Source organism: Heterodontus francisci, chromosome 25, assembly GCF_036365525.1.
Source record: "Heterodontus francisci isolate sHetFra1 chromosome 25, sHetFra1.hap1, whole genome shotgun sequence".
Taxonomy (NCBI): Eukaryota; Metazoa; Chordata; class Chondrichthyes; order Heterodontiformes; family Heterodontidae; genus Heterodontus; species Heterodontus francisci.
The window spans coordinates 42,780,466-42,794,440 of record NC_090395.1 but is presented as its reverse complement, the minus strand read 5'-3'; the positions used below and the strand labels follow the sequence as shown (position 1 = coordinate 42,794,440).

Genomic DNA, 13,975 nt, shown 5'->3' with positions numbered 1-13,975 from the left:
TACATGTTTTATCCAATTGGACCATCCTATGCCATAAGCCTCAATTTTGTTAACCAGCCTTTTATGTGATACTTTACTTTGTAAATGGAAAATTAGAGCATACAGACTGGGAGTTTGAGAATAAAGGTAAAAAAGAAATGCTGTAAGTAATGAATAATTATTCTTTTTCAGCTTTACTGATACAGTGGAAAGGAAGAACGGTTTAAACAAGTGAAATGAGTGTAAACTGAGTATATTGTATAATACTTATATATGGGTCAACATCAAAACTTTATTTCCACAGCTAGGATATCAGTAACAAGGTGGCATCACAAACCAGCTTCAGCTCATTTTCATAGACTATGAGAAAACTTTAAGCAGTTTAAAAATGTGTCATAATTAGAAGGAGCAATAAGCAGGTGTGATAATAAACATTTTCACATAATCCATTCATCTTCATCACTCTTAATTAAGCCTCATTTGTGCAGCGATTCGTTGTATCCTGTGTTTGACAGTGACAGAAGGTCTAGGCAAGAAACTTGGTCATTTTAAATCATTATTTGTGTGGTTTTGAGTATACCTAATGAATATTTTCTTGAAACTCAAAATGCTTATAGTTTTCATTGTACACTATTACATCTACAACATGTGGGATTTTGACTCATTACCTATGCTAAAATATTGTAAACTAGAATTCAGGTAATGTCCAAAGCTCAACTGATCACTGTTCTTTGTAATTGTGGTAAATTGTTACTTTTTTCTGCAGAAACACTAGCACAAAATTAGAATAATTAGGCATTCTTTGCAAAGCGTTCTTTACAAATTGGTTAGAAATGTTCAAATGCTTCCATTCACCAGCTCTGTCCACACTATAGCCTAGTACACTGCAGTAATCCGAAAATAGCTTCCCTGTCAACAGGTAAGATGAATAACTGTGGTTTGCAGGGATGCATTTACTGCCAAATTGTATTCACTACAAAGAAAGAGCAGTCATGCAAAACATTGATCACTTTGAAGCACAAAATAAATATTGTCATGACACCTAAGAATAAAGATTGTTATTAAAGATATTAAAATGTTGAATGACATAAAAATTACAACAGTCAACTTAGAGTGCTCTTTCAAAGATTCTACGGGCAAGGAATCGGACTGAGTAATATAAGTCGATTGATGATAGTAGAACAATTGATGTTGAGATTACAGGATCGCTTGACTGATGTCGATGGGACACATTTCTGCCCAATGTCACAAGACAAGTCGCTTCCACGTTTTGCTTATTTCCACCGGCCTGAGACTTTCCCCTTGCCACGGAGCCCCTTTGAGCTAAAGTTGGAAAATAATGACTGGTTATTGCTGCTTTTTTTCTGTTTGAAATTACATAGAATTTACAGCACAGAAACAGGCCATTTGGCCCAACTGTCCACACCGGTGATCATGCTCCACAAGAACCTCTTCTTATTCTACTTCATCTAACCCTATCAGTTTATTCTTCTATTCCTAGCTCCTTTATGCACTTATCTAGCTTCCCATTAACTGTATTGTTGCTATTCATCGGTAGGTATTCACCTTTCAATAATTCAGTAAGAGGCTTATGATAGAGAAAGTAAGAGAATGAAAAAAATGCAAAACATGATAAAAATGGGGAAAGCTAATAAGAAAAACATCTGAGAAGCTATTCCACGACTGATGATGTGAACAAATTAATACATAGCTGCAAACAAAATTAAATGCAGTAAATCAGAATGAATGTCAATTAGTTACTATTAATTGGAAGACTATTTTGATGGACTTATATAAACTCTGCAGTAATTTGGCTTAATTTGAAACAGCTGGGAGCATGTGAAGGCAAAGCAAAAAATATTATTACAGTCCCAGAAACTGTAATGGGAATGGCTTAGTAATTTCAATAGAGTGGCTCATTACCAACATGGTGAAGGTAGCAACAGGAGTGCTAAACACTTACACCTTCTGGTGATCACTGACGCGATTTCGAAGTACGTTAATCTGTAAGACAATAAAAAAGAAAATCTTTTAGTCTAACAGTGCAAATAAGGGAGAAACCCTGGATTTAACTGAATAAATTTGGTTGGCCTCATTCCCAGAGCTTTCTGTACTATGGTTGACCACCACTAATTAACATCATTCAAATAACGAGTACAGTGTAGAATGTATTTTGAAAATGAAGCCTAGATTATGCTCCGTGATGATATTTCCACTGGGTGTATTAAACCAGGACCACCAGCGCCCATGCACTTAGCTCTGATCCACTGTATTGTCCTTCCTCTAGTTCATTATCATATTCAGTTGAGGCTCCCTGCACTATTAGCTGTTTGAGAGCTCAGCTAGGAGCAGGGGTAAGACTGATGCTGCGATAGAGTTTAAATCTTTACAGCAACTTAAAAGGAAAAGCTGATGATTTCAATATTGGCAGCAGCAATGTAGTGAAACCATGCAGCACCATAACTTTGCCCTAAAACTGAGAAAGTGAAGTATATGGAGTATATGAAGGAAAATAGCTGAAAATTCTCATCCTTGTGGCTTGATGTCATATTTTATTTGTGAACACTCCTGTGAAGTGCCTTGGGATGCTTTACTACATTAAAAAGGTGCTACATAAATGCAAGTTGTTGTTCTTTTTGAAATGGTTATTGATTTGGGTACAGAGAGTGTACAGTGACACACAACAATGATTTAAATTTGTTATCTATAGCTGAAATGAAAATATAACAGATTAATTTTACAGCAAAACAGCAATATTTTACGAGAGGAAATCCTGATAAGAGTTTGAATATCCGATCCTTTCCCAGGGGATCTCAAACTGAAGATAACAGCTAACACATTTAACTAAGAAACATGCATACCATACTCACCACTATCACTATTAAATAAATGGTACTTTATCTTGATACTTACATTATCTACAACTATGTGTCAGGTGTATTTATAAATTCCACTAACTATTCAGCTTCCAGTTTATTTTATTATTCATTTGTGTGAACTGCTGGCTATGCCAGCATTTGTTGCCCAGCCCTAATTAAACTGAGTGAGGGCATTTTAAGAGTCAACCACATTGCTGTGAGTCTAAGTCATATGTAGGTCAGGTAAGGACAGCAGATTTCCTTCCCTAAAGGACATTAGTGAACCGGACAGGTTTTTACAACAATGGTTTCGTGGTCATCATTAGACTAGCTTTTAATTCCAGATTTATTAATTGAATTCAAATTTCACCATCTGCTGTGGTGGAATTCAAAGCCATGTCCCCAGAGCATTAGCCAGGGCTCTGGATTATTAGTCAAGTAACATTACCACTATGCCACTGCCTCCCCTTGATTGGTGCCGACCAACAACCACCCATTTATGCTAATCCTACATTAATCCCATATTCCCTACCACATCCCCACCATTCTCCTACCACCTAACTACGCTAGGGGCAATTTACAACGGCCAGTTTACCTGTCAACCTGCAAGTCTTTGGCTGTGGGAGGAAACCGGTGCACCCAGTGGAAACCCACGCGGTCACAGGGTGAACTTGCAAACTCCATACAGGCAGTACCTAGAACTAAACCCGGGTCACTGGAGCTGTGAGGCTGCGGTGCTAACCACTGCCCCACTGTGCCGCCTACATGTGAGCTTAAAATGGGTGTAAATCAGTGCAAACAATCAAGGCCCAAGGGAAGCACTGAGCCCACACCATTTCTTCTTTATGTATGAGAAAGAAACGTACTTTTTATTCATAAAACGTCAGTTGCTTCAAGGCTAAAAAGGCTTCAGGTTTGTGAATCAAATGATCAATCATGTAACTCATCCAGGAATACAAGAGAGTATTTAGTAAAAGACCCACCCAGATTTGGAAGCAGTATTAAAATATTAGATAGACTTGCTTTTTATGGGTTTTTTTTAGGGTAGAAACAGAGAGATTATTTCCGCTGGTCAGGAAATCTAAAACACAGGGGCACAGTCTCAGGATAAGAGGCTGATTATTTGGACTGAGACGAGGAGAAATTACATCACTCAAAGGGTTATGACTCTTTGGAATTCTCTACCCCAGAGAGTTGTGGATGGTCCATCGCTGAATACATTTAAGACTGGGTTTAAGGTTTTTGGTCTCTCAGGGAATCAAGGGATATGGCGAGCAGGCAGGAAAGTGGAGTTGAATCCGAAGATCAGCCATGATTGTTTTGAATGGGAGAACAGGCTTGATGGGCCATATGGTCTACTCCTGCTCCTATTTCTTGTGTTCTTGAGAGTTAAGAGCTGTTAATTTTTGTTTTTTTGGAGGGGGGCAGGGAATGTTGGAGTTATGTCAAGCTGTTGAAACAAAATAGAGAAAGCTCTATTCTGTATGTGACTGGCAAGTAGAAAAGTGCTCTATTCCCCTGCATTCTATTTAGCACCATGGTGTACATCGAATTTATCAAAAAATGAAATGTAACGATGACTATATGTAGATGGTGAAATTAATTGTAAAAATTCTAACTAGCAGAAATATTCACATTTCTACATACCTCATATTTTTGTTGCTTCATTTTCTCCTGTAGGTCAAATTTTTCTGCTTCCAGTTGGTACAGCCACTGCCACAGTTCTTTGCCTTTCTCCCTTTTCACACAGTAATATAAATTTTGTTGAATGCCTGAAATATTGCTCCAATTTTTATCAAAGGTCTTTATGAAAATACCTTTAGGTTATAAACGATATTAAAAACAGATGAGTTCAAGGTTATACGTAAATAGCTATAATAGACAATTAAATACCATGCGTCTAAAATTTTATGATTTCCACTGTTCTCCCATTGCAATGCTAATGGGTCACTGGAGAAATCACCAGGAAATTGGGATAAGCACCTGAAGACCATAGAGCGGACTGCCTTATCACCCAATCAAGGATGGCATAAATGTAGTCTCAGGGAAACGCTGATGGACAAATAAACAACAAAGCACTTTTATCCTTACTTCAGTTCATCTTCATTCAGATCATCAGTGTCAAGAGCTTTGCGTCTATCTGCCAGGATCTTCTTTTTCTTCTCCCTCTCGGTTTGTCTCTTCCCACCTCTACGATTGTCAGTCTGACAGAAATGAAGTTGTTAGCTTGACACTACCCCACAATTCATTGCCGCAGTTTAATCAAATTGGAAAATCACCAAGGAAATAGGATTCAGTTCTTCCTTTTTTTTTACAAAAAAAGAGCCTGATCATTTGTAACCCAATTCCAAAAATGGGATGCTGTAAATGGGGTGGGGTACATGCTTTCTCACTGTTTCTGTTGCTTTGGTGGAGTTGAGCTGTACAGACCAAGAAAGTTACAGGTTTGATGCCTTCTCTGTGAGGAGTTAATTGATCCAAGGACAGAAGACTCCAAAAGTTGGCCTGAGGTAGAGTGAAAATAATATAAAATCACTCAGGGTGCCCATCAGGGTTGCTAACTTGTGTGGACATCCCCTCCGATTGAACTTGGCTGTCATAAACCTACTATCTAGGCATACACATGAAGAATGGCAATTGACTTGGGGCACCAAACATGCCACTGTCTAAGGATCCATGAGACAATACCTTCAGGAGAGGAGGGGAGAAAATTGTAGAAACTTGGAAAGTAAAACAATCCATGTCAAGTTATGCTGATAGACACAAGTATATTACGGCAAATGTCAGTAAACTAGTTACTTTGTGGTAATTACTCTGTATTCTTTTCTGTCTGTATCATATTTAAGGTACTTCTTTCTCATTTATTTTCTAAGTATCAATTCTTTCTGCCATTGTTCTTCTTGGTCCAGCTGCTCGGAGATTGCCAAAAGAGGCCTGAGGGCTTTATTTAAAAAAAACGACTTTCTTTAGTCTTTAGTAGTTTATTTTCGATAAGAAAATCATTATTTTGGAGGATAGAGGATTAGGAGTGAAAGTATTTGTTATACATTGGTTGTGTGCCTGTAACAGTACTGAAGAGTGTACCAGTAGTTTTATGGGTCCACAAACAACTGAATGTAAATCAGTAATACTAAAAAACTTAGATACTGTACAAACTGACTGAGATAATCAACTCGGATCTACTCAATCATTCCCTAGCAAGCAAAATATTCTCTTCTTCCAATCATTCCTGTTGCCAACATTAACATGCATTCTTAAAAACATAAGCCATTGACAGATCTCTGGCTGTAGCTTTGTATTTGGTGATGGTAAGCTGTGCAAAAAAAAATTATTCCTGCTGCTTCTTGGACTGCCTTGCTCAATTGCCAACAATGTAACAGGAAATGATCCAAAATCTCCCCAATCATGTTAACAATCTATTTATGAAACCCTTCATCAGCACTTAGAATCATGGCACTTAACTAATAACATGGAAATTAAATTCTATTTAAAGAGTTCATATTTAGCAATTCATTAACATATCAGTTGCGAAAGACTGAATCTATAAAATACCAACCCCTAGTCTAATCAATTTTTTTCACTAGAGTGTTTGATGAATGGGCAAATATGCCTTTCAAAATATAATTCTATCAAAAGTGCACTCATTAAACTTACATATGTGTTGTCATCCCAATTACAAACAAGAATCTTAAACTTAACCAAAGCCAATTACATGCGCATGAGGAGAGAACTGGCAAAGATAAAATAGGTAAATAGACTAAAAGGTATGGTGCTAAATTATCAGTGGGAAACCTTTAAAGAAACAATACAAAACGTTCAACAAAAATACATTCCATTAAATAACAAAAATTCAAACAGAAAGACCCATCCGTGGCTCACTCAGGAAGTTAAGGATAGTATTAGATTAAAAGAAAAGGCTTACAATGTTGCAAAAAAAAAGTAGCAAGTCTGAGGATTGGCATGTTTTAGAAACCAGCAAAGGGCCACCAAAAAGTTGATAAAAGCAAAAGAAAGAAATAGAATGAGAGTAAACTGGTGAACTACTGTCCACTCTTTGCCCTCAGGTCTGTGAGGAGAACTCCATTTCCTCATCAGTACCTCATTCTTTAAAAAGTAGCAGTCAGGGACTCCCTCTGCTTCACTTTCAGACTGGGCAGCCTGTGCTAATTCTTGTAATACTAGGTCGGCTCACTGAGCCTCACCTAGGGGAAAATCCATTTAATTCATTCCCTGGGTCTCTTAACTTTCCAAAGAAATTTTCGGACAGGCAGACCTCATGGTCATTTGCCTGTAGTGCCAATGCAGTCTCCTCTGGAGGAGCTGGTTTGATCGTGGCCTGACCCACTACACATTCAGGGATTCTGCAGGAGACCGTCTCCTGCCACTGCCCTATCTCTCTGACCTCCTGTGATCTTTCTTTCACTACTGGGGGGTGGTGGTGGGGTGTGCGGCTACCACCTTCACTCCTGCCAGATCATTACCTAGGAGCAGGTCAACCCCATCCACAGGCAAACTAGGAACAATCCCTACAGTCACCGGTCCCGAAACTAGGTCGCACTCCAGGTTCACCCGGTATACAGGTACAGGCATACAGTGCCCTCCAATACCATTCAATACCATTTTGGTGTTCATTGCACTCTCTGGGGGAAAGGTCTGGGCTTTTCCCAGTAAAAGGGATCTGGTGGTCCCTGTGTCCCTGAGAATCATTATGGGCTTGCTTGCCCCACTTGAGGGATATGGAGTTACTTTCCCTTCAGATGCGAAACCCTGATAACCTTCAGGAATCCTATTAACTTTTCCTGCACTGGCCATAGTAAACTTACTGGGCTGCACCCTTACTGCAGTCAAAGCCACAGCCCGTTCTGTGCTTTCCATCAGGCCTTCGTCTTCACTGAGCGGGTGTGCCCTGATTAACTCTACCAGTTTCCCCTTTAATTTCCAGCAGTCAGGTTTTAATACCCTGTCTTGTTGCAATGGAAGCAAACAGGTCTCTGGGTCTCACTCTTGCTCACAGCACCTTCCTTTTTGGCTGGAGGAGTGCCCCCTGTGTCACCTGCTTTCCTTTCTCTTCCAGGATTGCCTGGGCAGATATCACCTTCCCATCCTTTGTCCTTTTTGGATTTGTGGGGGCGATTAGGAAAGGTTCTTCCCGGGAAACCGACTTATAAATTTAAGCAAATTCATCGGCCAGAACGATCACTTGTTTGGCTCCCTGTACCCGCTGCTCCTTGACATGAATTTGTATTGAGAATGGGAGAGAGCTTTTAAATTCGTCTCATTGGATTACTTCTCTGAGAGTCTCATACCTGAACTGTATTTTAAAGCCCTCAGCCACTGCTCAAAAGCCAGATGATTACTTCTTTCAAACTCCAGATAAATTTGATTGGCTTGCTTTTTGAGGGTTCTAAACCTCTGGCAGTAGGCTTCGGACACTAATTCATATACCCCGAGGATAACATTTTTGGTCAGTTCATAGTTTGATGAACTCTCATCTGGCAGCAAGGAATAAACCTCATGGGCATTTCCAGTTAGTTTGCTTTGCAGTAAGAGATCAGGTCTCAGCTGGCCATTTTAGCTGCCTTGCCAGGTTCTCTAAGGACACAAAAAATTCTTCTACATCTTCCTCATTGAAGTTTGGAATTAGTTGGGCGAGTTTTAGCAATCTTGTACCCAGTCCTGAATTCTGATCCTCCATATTGGCCATGCTTTCACTAGGGTTACTCTGTTACCCCCTAGTTAACTCAAGCTGTTTCAACTCATTCTTCGCATTCTTTCCGGAATATTCTTTCCTTCTCTCTCTCTCCTGCCTCTCTCGTTCCTTCTCCTGTCTTTCTCTTGCTTCAGGTTCCTTCTGGAAGGTTCTCTCTTTCTCCCTCTCCTGCCTCTCTCTCTCTTTTTCTCTTTCCTCAAATTCAAGTTTCCTCTATTCCAATTGTATCTTTGCTAACACTACCCATCGGATTCTGCTTCTATGCCTGTTTCTACTTCTTCAGATTCAAGGTAAAAATGGTGGACTACTCACCTTAGGAATTCAGAATTCCTAGCCTTGCCATATACAGTGACCCCACACTGCCCAGCCATTTTTCTCAACTACTCCATAGACAGTGCTTTTACCTTATCCCAAGTTACTCGCTTCAGTTGCAGACATGTTAGTACGCAATCACACACAACTACAAGAAAGCCTGCATTGATTTGCTCTTTTTGATAGGGAACAATTTGGCTTCCCACTTGAAATTTCACTCGTTTGTCTGTGGGTAACAATCCGGACGCTAGCACCCAATTTCTGTTACAACCAGGTGAGCAATGTGTCTAGGGGTCTCCTGCTGAATCTACCTGTTCTTATTGTAACAGGATTTAATTTTAAACACACTGTGTTTTGAGCACCCCCTTTGTGAATCCTCATTCACAACTTTCCAATTATCAGGCAAAGAAATAAGCACAAACAGGCTTAAAGAAGAAAGGTGAAATTTATTAAACCTTAAACTTAAAATCTAATACAGTTCACGCCTATGGATATACGACGTGCCCACACTAGCATCCACATGCAATATAAACATGCAGATAGGGACAGAAAAGAGCAGAAGGAGAAGATAAGTAGAACAGTTTGAGGCAATATCTTGTTACTGTTTCTTGAGCTCGCTGTAGTCATTGATTGAAGATATGGTCTTGTGTTTTGTTGGGGTCCAGTAGTCTTCTTAAAACCTTGTTCATGTAGGAAACCTTTCTCTCTTTGAGTTTCACCTGTTTTCACAAGATTCAGTTCCATGGGAAGAGATGAGGGCAGACAGAGAGGAGAGGAGATGTTCTCAGTCCATGAGCACATGGCGCTCTCTGCTCCAATTTCTTTATTAGGAATACAAATTCAAAAAAACTCCCAGGTTGCCCAGGTTAGTCATGTGACTAGCTCTTTATATGGAACAGTCTCTTCAAAATCCTTTGTTGGAAGTTCAAATTCTCTGCAACAGCCAGTTAGTCATGTGACTAAAACTGGTCTGACCACTTCTGTGTATTGGGGATGCAACTGCTGGGTCCCCATTGCTTCAACATTGTCTGCTACTATGTAAATGTCCTTCCAGTCAGGGCTTGCAATTTTAAGTTTTTGTTCATGTGGCGAAATAATGTGTGCCTCAGCCCTGGCAGGTGGGGTGTTTGCCTGAGATCATAAATAGTTAATTTGTTGATCTCTAAAGATATATTGTTTGGTTCGCTTCATTCGGGGGTTACTAGATTGTCCAATTTGGCTGGGCTTCTTTCCCGATTTGGAAAGCTCAAAGAAATATGATGTGACCTGTGGAGTGATGGGACTGAATTGACAGTGCGTTGCTCCCAACACGATCAGAATAATATATTTTTATTGGGGGGCTTTGTCCTAAGCGGTCGTAATAATATTTTGTGTCTGTCTTCACAGTAGAAGACACAATTATCCATACCAGCAATAGACAGAAACCTCGGGGCTAAAAAGAGTGAGGAAATTCATATTAGCAGAGAAAACGTATTGGAGAACTAAGGGACTAAAATCTGACAAATCTCCAGGACCTGAGGGCCTTCTTCCTAGGGTTCTAAAAGAGATAGCTCCCATGATAGTGGATGCGCTAGCTATGATTTTTCAAAACTCTTTAAATTCAGGAATGGTCCCATCAGATTGGAAGCTGGCAAATGTTACACCACTTTTCAAGAAAGGAGAGAGAAAAAAGGAACTACAGGCCAATTAGCCTAACATCAATAGTTGGGAAAATGCTGGAATCTGTTATTCAGGAAGTCTTAACAATACACTTAGAAAAACACAGTACGATTAGAACAAGTCAACATGATTTTACTGAAGGGAAATCCTGTTTGACAAATTTATTAGAGTTTATGAGGATATAACTAGTAGGGTAGATAAAGGGGAACCAGAAGATGTAGTATACCTGGATTTTCAAAAGACTGTCAATAAAGTGCCACACAAAAGATTAATTGGCAAGGTAAGGGCTCATGGAGTTGCAGATAATATATTAGCATGGATAGATGATTGGTTAACAGACAGGAAGCAGAGTGGGCATAAATGGGGCATTTTCAGATTGGCAGGCAGTAAATAGTGGCATGCCACAAGGTTTAGTGCTGTAGCCTCAGCTATTTGCAATGTATCTTAATGACTTAGATGACGAGACAGAGAGTAATGTATCTATGTATGCTGCTGATACAAAGGTAGGTGGAAAGGTAAACTGTGGGGAGGACACAGAGAGGCTGCAAAGAGATCTTGACAGGATAAGTGAGTGGGCAACAAGATGGCAGATGGAGCATAATGTAGGAAAGTGTGAAATTATGCACTTTGCTCATAAGAATTGAAAAGCAGAATATTTTTTAAAATGTGTGAAACTTGTAAGTGTTGATGTTCAAAGAGACTTGGGTGTGCTTGTACAAGGAACACAGAAGGTTAACATGCAGGTACACAATTAGGAAGGCAAATAGCATGTTGGCCATTATTGCAAGGGGATTGGAGTACAGGAATAAGGAAGTATTACAGTGGCGCAGTGGTTAGCACCGCAGCCTCACAGCTCCAAGGACCCGGGTTCGATTCTAGGTACTGCCTGTGCGGAGTTTGCAAGTTCTCCCTGTGACTGTGTGGGTTTTCACCGGGTGCTCCAGTTTCCTCCCACAGCCAAAGACTTGCTTGATAGATAAATTGGCCATTATAAATTGCCCCTAGTGTAGGTAGGTGGTAGGGAATATGGGATTACTGTAGGGTTAGTATAAATGGGTGGTTGTTGGTCGGCACAGACTCGGTGGGCCAAAGGGCCTGTTTCAGTGCTGTATCTCTAAATAAATATTGTACAGTGTTTTGGTGAGCATATTTAGAAACAATATACTTGCAATGGAGGCAGTGCAGCGAAGGTTCACTAGATTGGTCTCTGGGATGAGAGGGTTGTCCTATGATGAGAGATTAGGTAAATTGGGCCTGTATTTTCTGGAGTTTCAAAGAATGAGAGGTGATCTCATTGAAATATATAAGATTCTAAAAGAGCTGGATAGGATAGACACAGAGATTATTTCTGCTGGTCGGGAATCTAAAACACGGGGGCAGATTTTCAGGATAAGGGGCTGATTATTTAGAACTGAGATGAGGAAAATATGATAAAAATTTTACATTATGTTTGAAAGTGAGATAGCTCAATCTGAAGCCAGGGTGTTAAATTTGAACAAAGGAAATTATGAAGGCATGAAGGACAAATTGGCTGAGGTGGATTGGGAAAATACATTAAAAGGTATGACAGTGCACAGGCAATGGATAGTCTTTAAAAAAAAATTACATAGTTTACAGCAACTATACATTCCTTCAAGGCACAAAAACCGCAAAATGAAGGCAGTGACCATGGATAACAAAGGAAGTTAAGGATTATATAAGATAAAAAGAAAAGGCCTATAAAGTGGCCAAAAATAGTGGTAAACCTGACGATTGGGAGGATTTTAGAATACAGCAAAAGAGGACCAAGAAACTGATAAAGAAAAGGAGAATAGAATATGACAGTAAGCTAGCAAAAAATATAAAAATGGACTGTAAAAACATCTATAGGTACGTAAAAAGGAAATATTTGGCTAAGACAAATGTGGGTCCATTGCAGGCAGAGTCAGGAGAATTTATAATGGGGAATAGAGAAATGGCCGAGAAGCTAAATGATTACTTTTCTTCTGTCTTCACTAAGGAAGATAAGGAAATCTCCCAGAATTAGAGATCCAAGGGATTAGGGAGAATGAGGAATTGAAGGAAATTAATATTAGTAAGAAGGTTGTATTAAAGAAAGTGGCGCAGTGGTTAGCACTGCAGCCTCACAGCTCCAGCGACCCAGGTTCAGTTCTGGTACTGCCTGTGTGGAGTTTGCAAGTTCTCCCGTGTGGGTTTCCGCCGGGTGCTCTGGTTTCTTCCCACAGCCAAAGACTTGCAGGTTGATAGGTAAATTGGCCATTGTAAATTGCCCCTAGTGTAGGTAGGGGATAGGAGAATGGTGGGGATGTGGTAGGGAATATGGGATTAATGTAGGGTTAGTATAAATGGGTGGTTGTTGGTCGGCACAGACTCGATGGGCTGAAGGGCCTGTTGTAGCTCTCTATGAGTAACATAACCAATGACCCCAAGACCTGATATTCTACATCCCAGAATGTTGAAAGAGGTAGCTATGGAGATAGTGGATGCATTGGTGATCATCTTCCAAAATTCTATAGATTCTGGAGGGGTTCCTGCAGGTTGGAAGGTCACACATGTCACCCCACTATTTAAGAAGGGAGGGAGAGAGAAAACAGGGAATTGCAGACCTGTTAGCCTTATATCAGTTGTTGGGAAAATCCTAGAATCTATTCTAAAGGATGTGATAAATGGACACTTGGATAATAATGATCTGATTGGGCATAGTCAATATGGATTTATGAATGGGAAATCATGCTTGATGAACCTGTTGGAGATTTTTGAGGATGTTACTAACAATATTGATAAAGGGGAGTCGATGGACGTGGTATACATGGATTTTCAGAAGATTTTTGATAAGGTCCCCCACAGGAGGTTGGTTAGCAAAATTAAAGCACATGGGATAGGAGGTAATATACTGGCATGGATTAAGGATTGGTTAACAGGCAGAAAGCAGAAAGTAGGAATAAACGGGTCATTCATGCATTGCAGGCTGTGCCTAGTGGGGACTGCAGGGATCAGTGCTTGGGCCCCAGCTGGTCATAATATATATCAATGATTTGGATGTGGGAACAAATGTAGTATTTCCAAGTTCATGGATGACACAGAACTAGGTGGGAATCCGTGTGGTGAGGAAGATGCAAAGCGGCTTCAAGGGGATTTGGACAGACTTAGTGAGTGGGCAAGAACATGGCAGATGGAATATAATGTGGAAAAATGTGAGGTTATCCACTTTGGTAGGAGGAATAGATGTGCAGAGTATTTCTTAAATGGTAAGAGATTCAAAGGTGCAGATGTATAAAAGGACCTGGGTGTCCTTGTCAATAAGTCACTGAAAGCTAACACGCAGGTGCAGCAAGCAATTAAGAAGGCTAATGATATGTTAGCCTTTATCGTAAGAGGATTTGAGTACAGGAGTAGTGAAGTCTTGATTCAATTGTATAGAAGCTTTGTTAGACTGCACCTGGAGTACTGTGTGCAG

General features: G+C 40.0%; 1 protein-coding gene across 2 annotated transcripts in view; it reads right to left on the bottom strand.

Moving 5' to 3' along the window:
• Positions 1-260: 260 nt before the first annotated feature.
• The window catches only part of LOC137384088 (troponin T, cardiac muscle-like), a 44,175-nt gene continuing 30,460 nt past the window's right edge, over positions 261-13,975 (bottom strand). For both annotated transcript variants that reach the window (XM_068057686.1, XM_068057685.1), the window contains 4 exons: positions 4,929-5,041; positions 4,485-4,575; positions 1,943-1,983; positions 261-1,302 (listed from right to left, as the gene is read on the bottom strand). In XM_068057686.1, the coding sequence (XP_067913787.1) occupies positions 1,254-1,302; positions 1,943-1,983; positions 4,485-4,575; positions 4,929-5,041 (294 nt within the window). In that variant the 3' untranslated portion in view covers positions 261-1,253. The remainder of the gene's footprint in view (positions 1,303-1,942; positions 1,984-4,484; positions 4,576-4,928; positions 5,042-13,975) is intronic.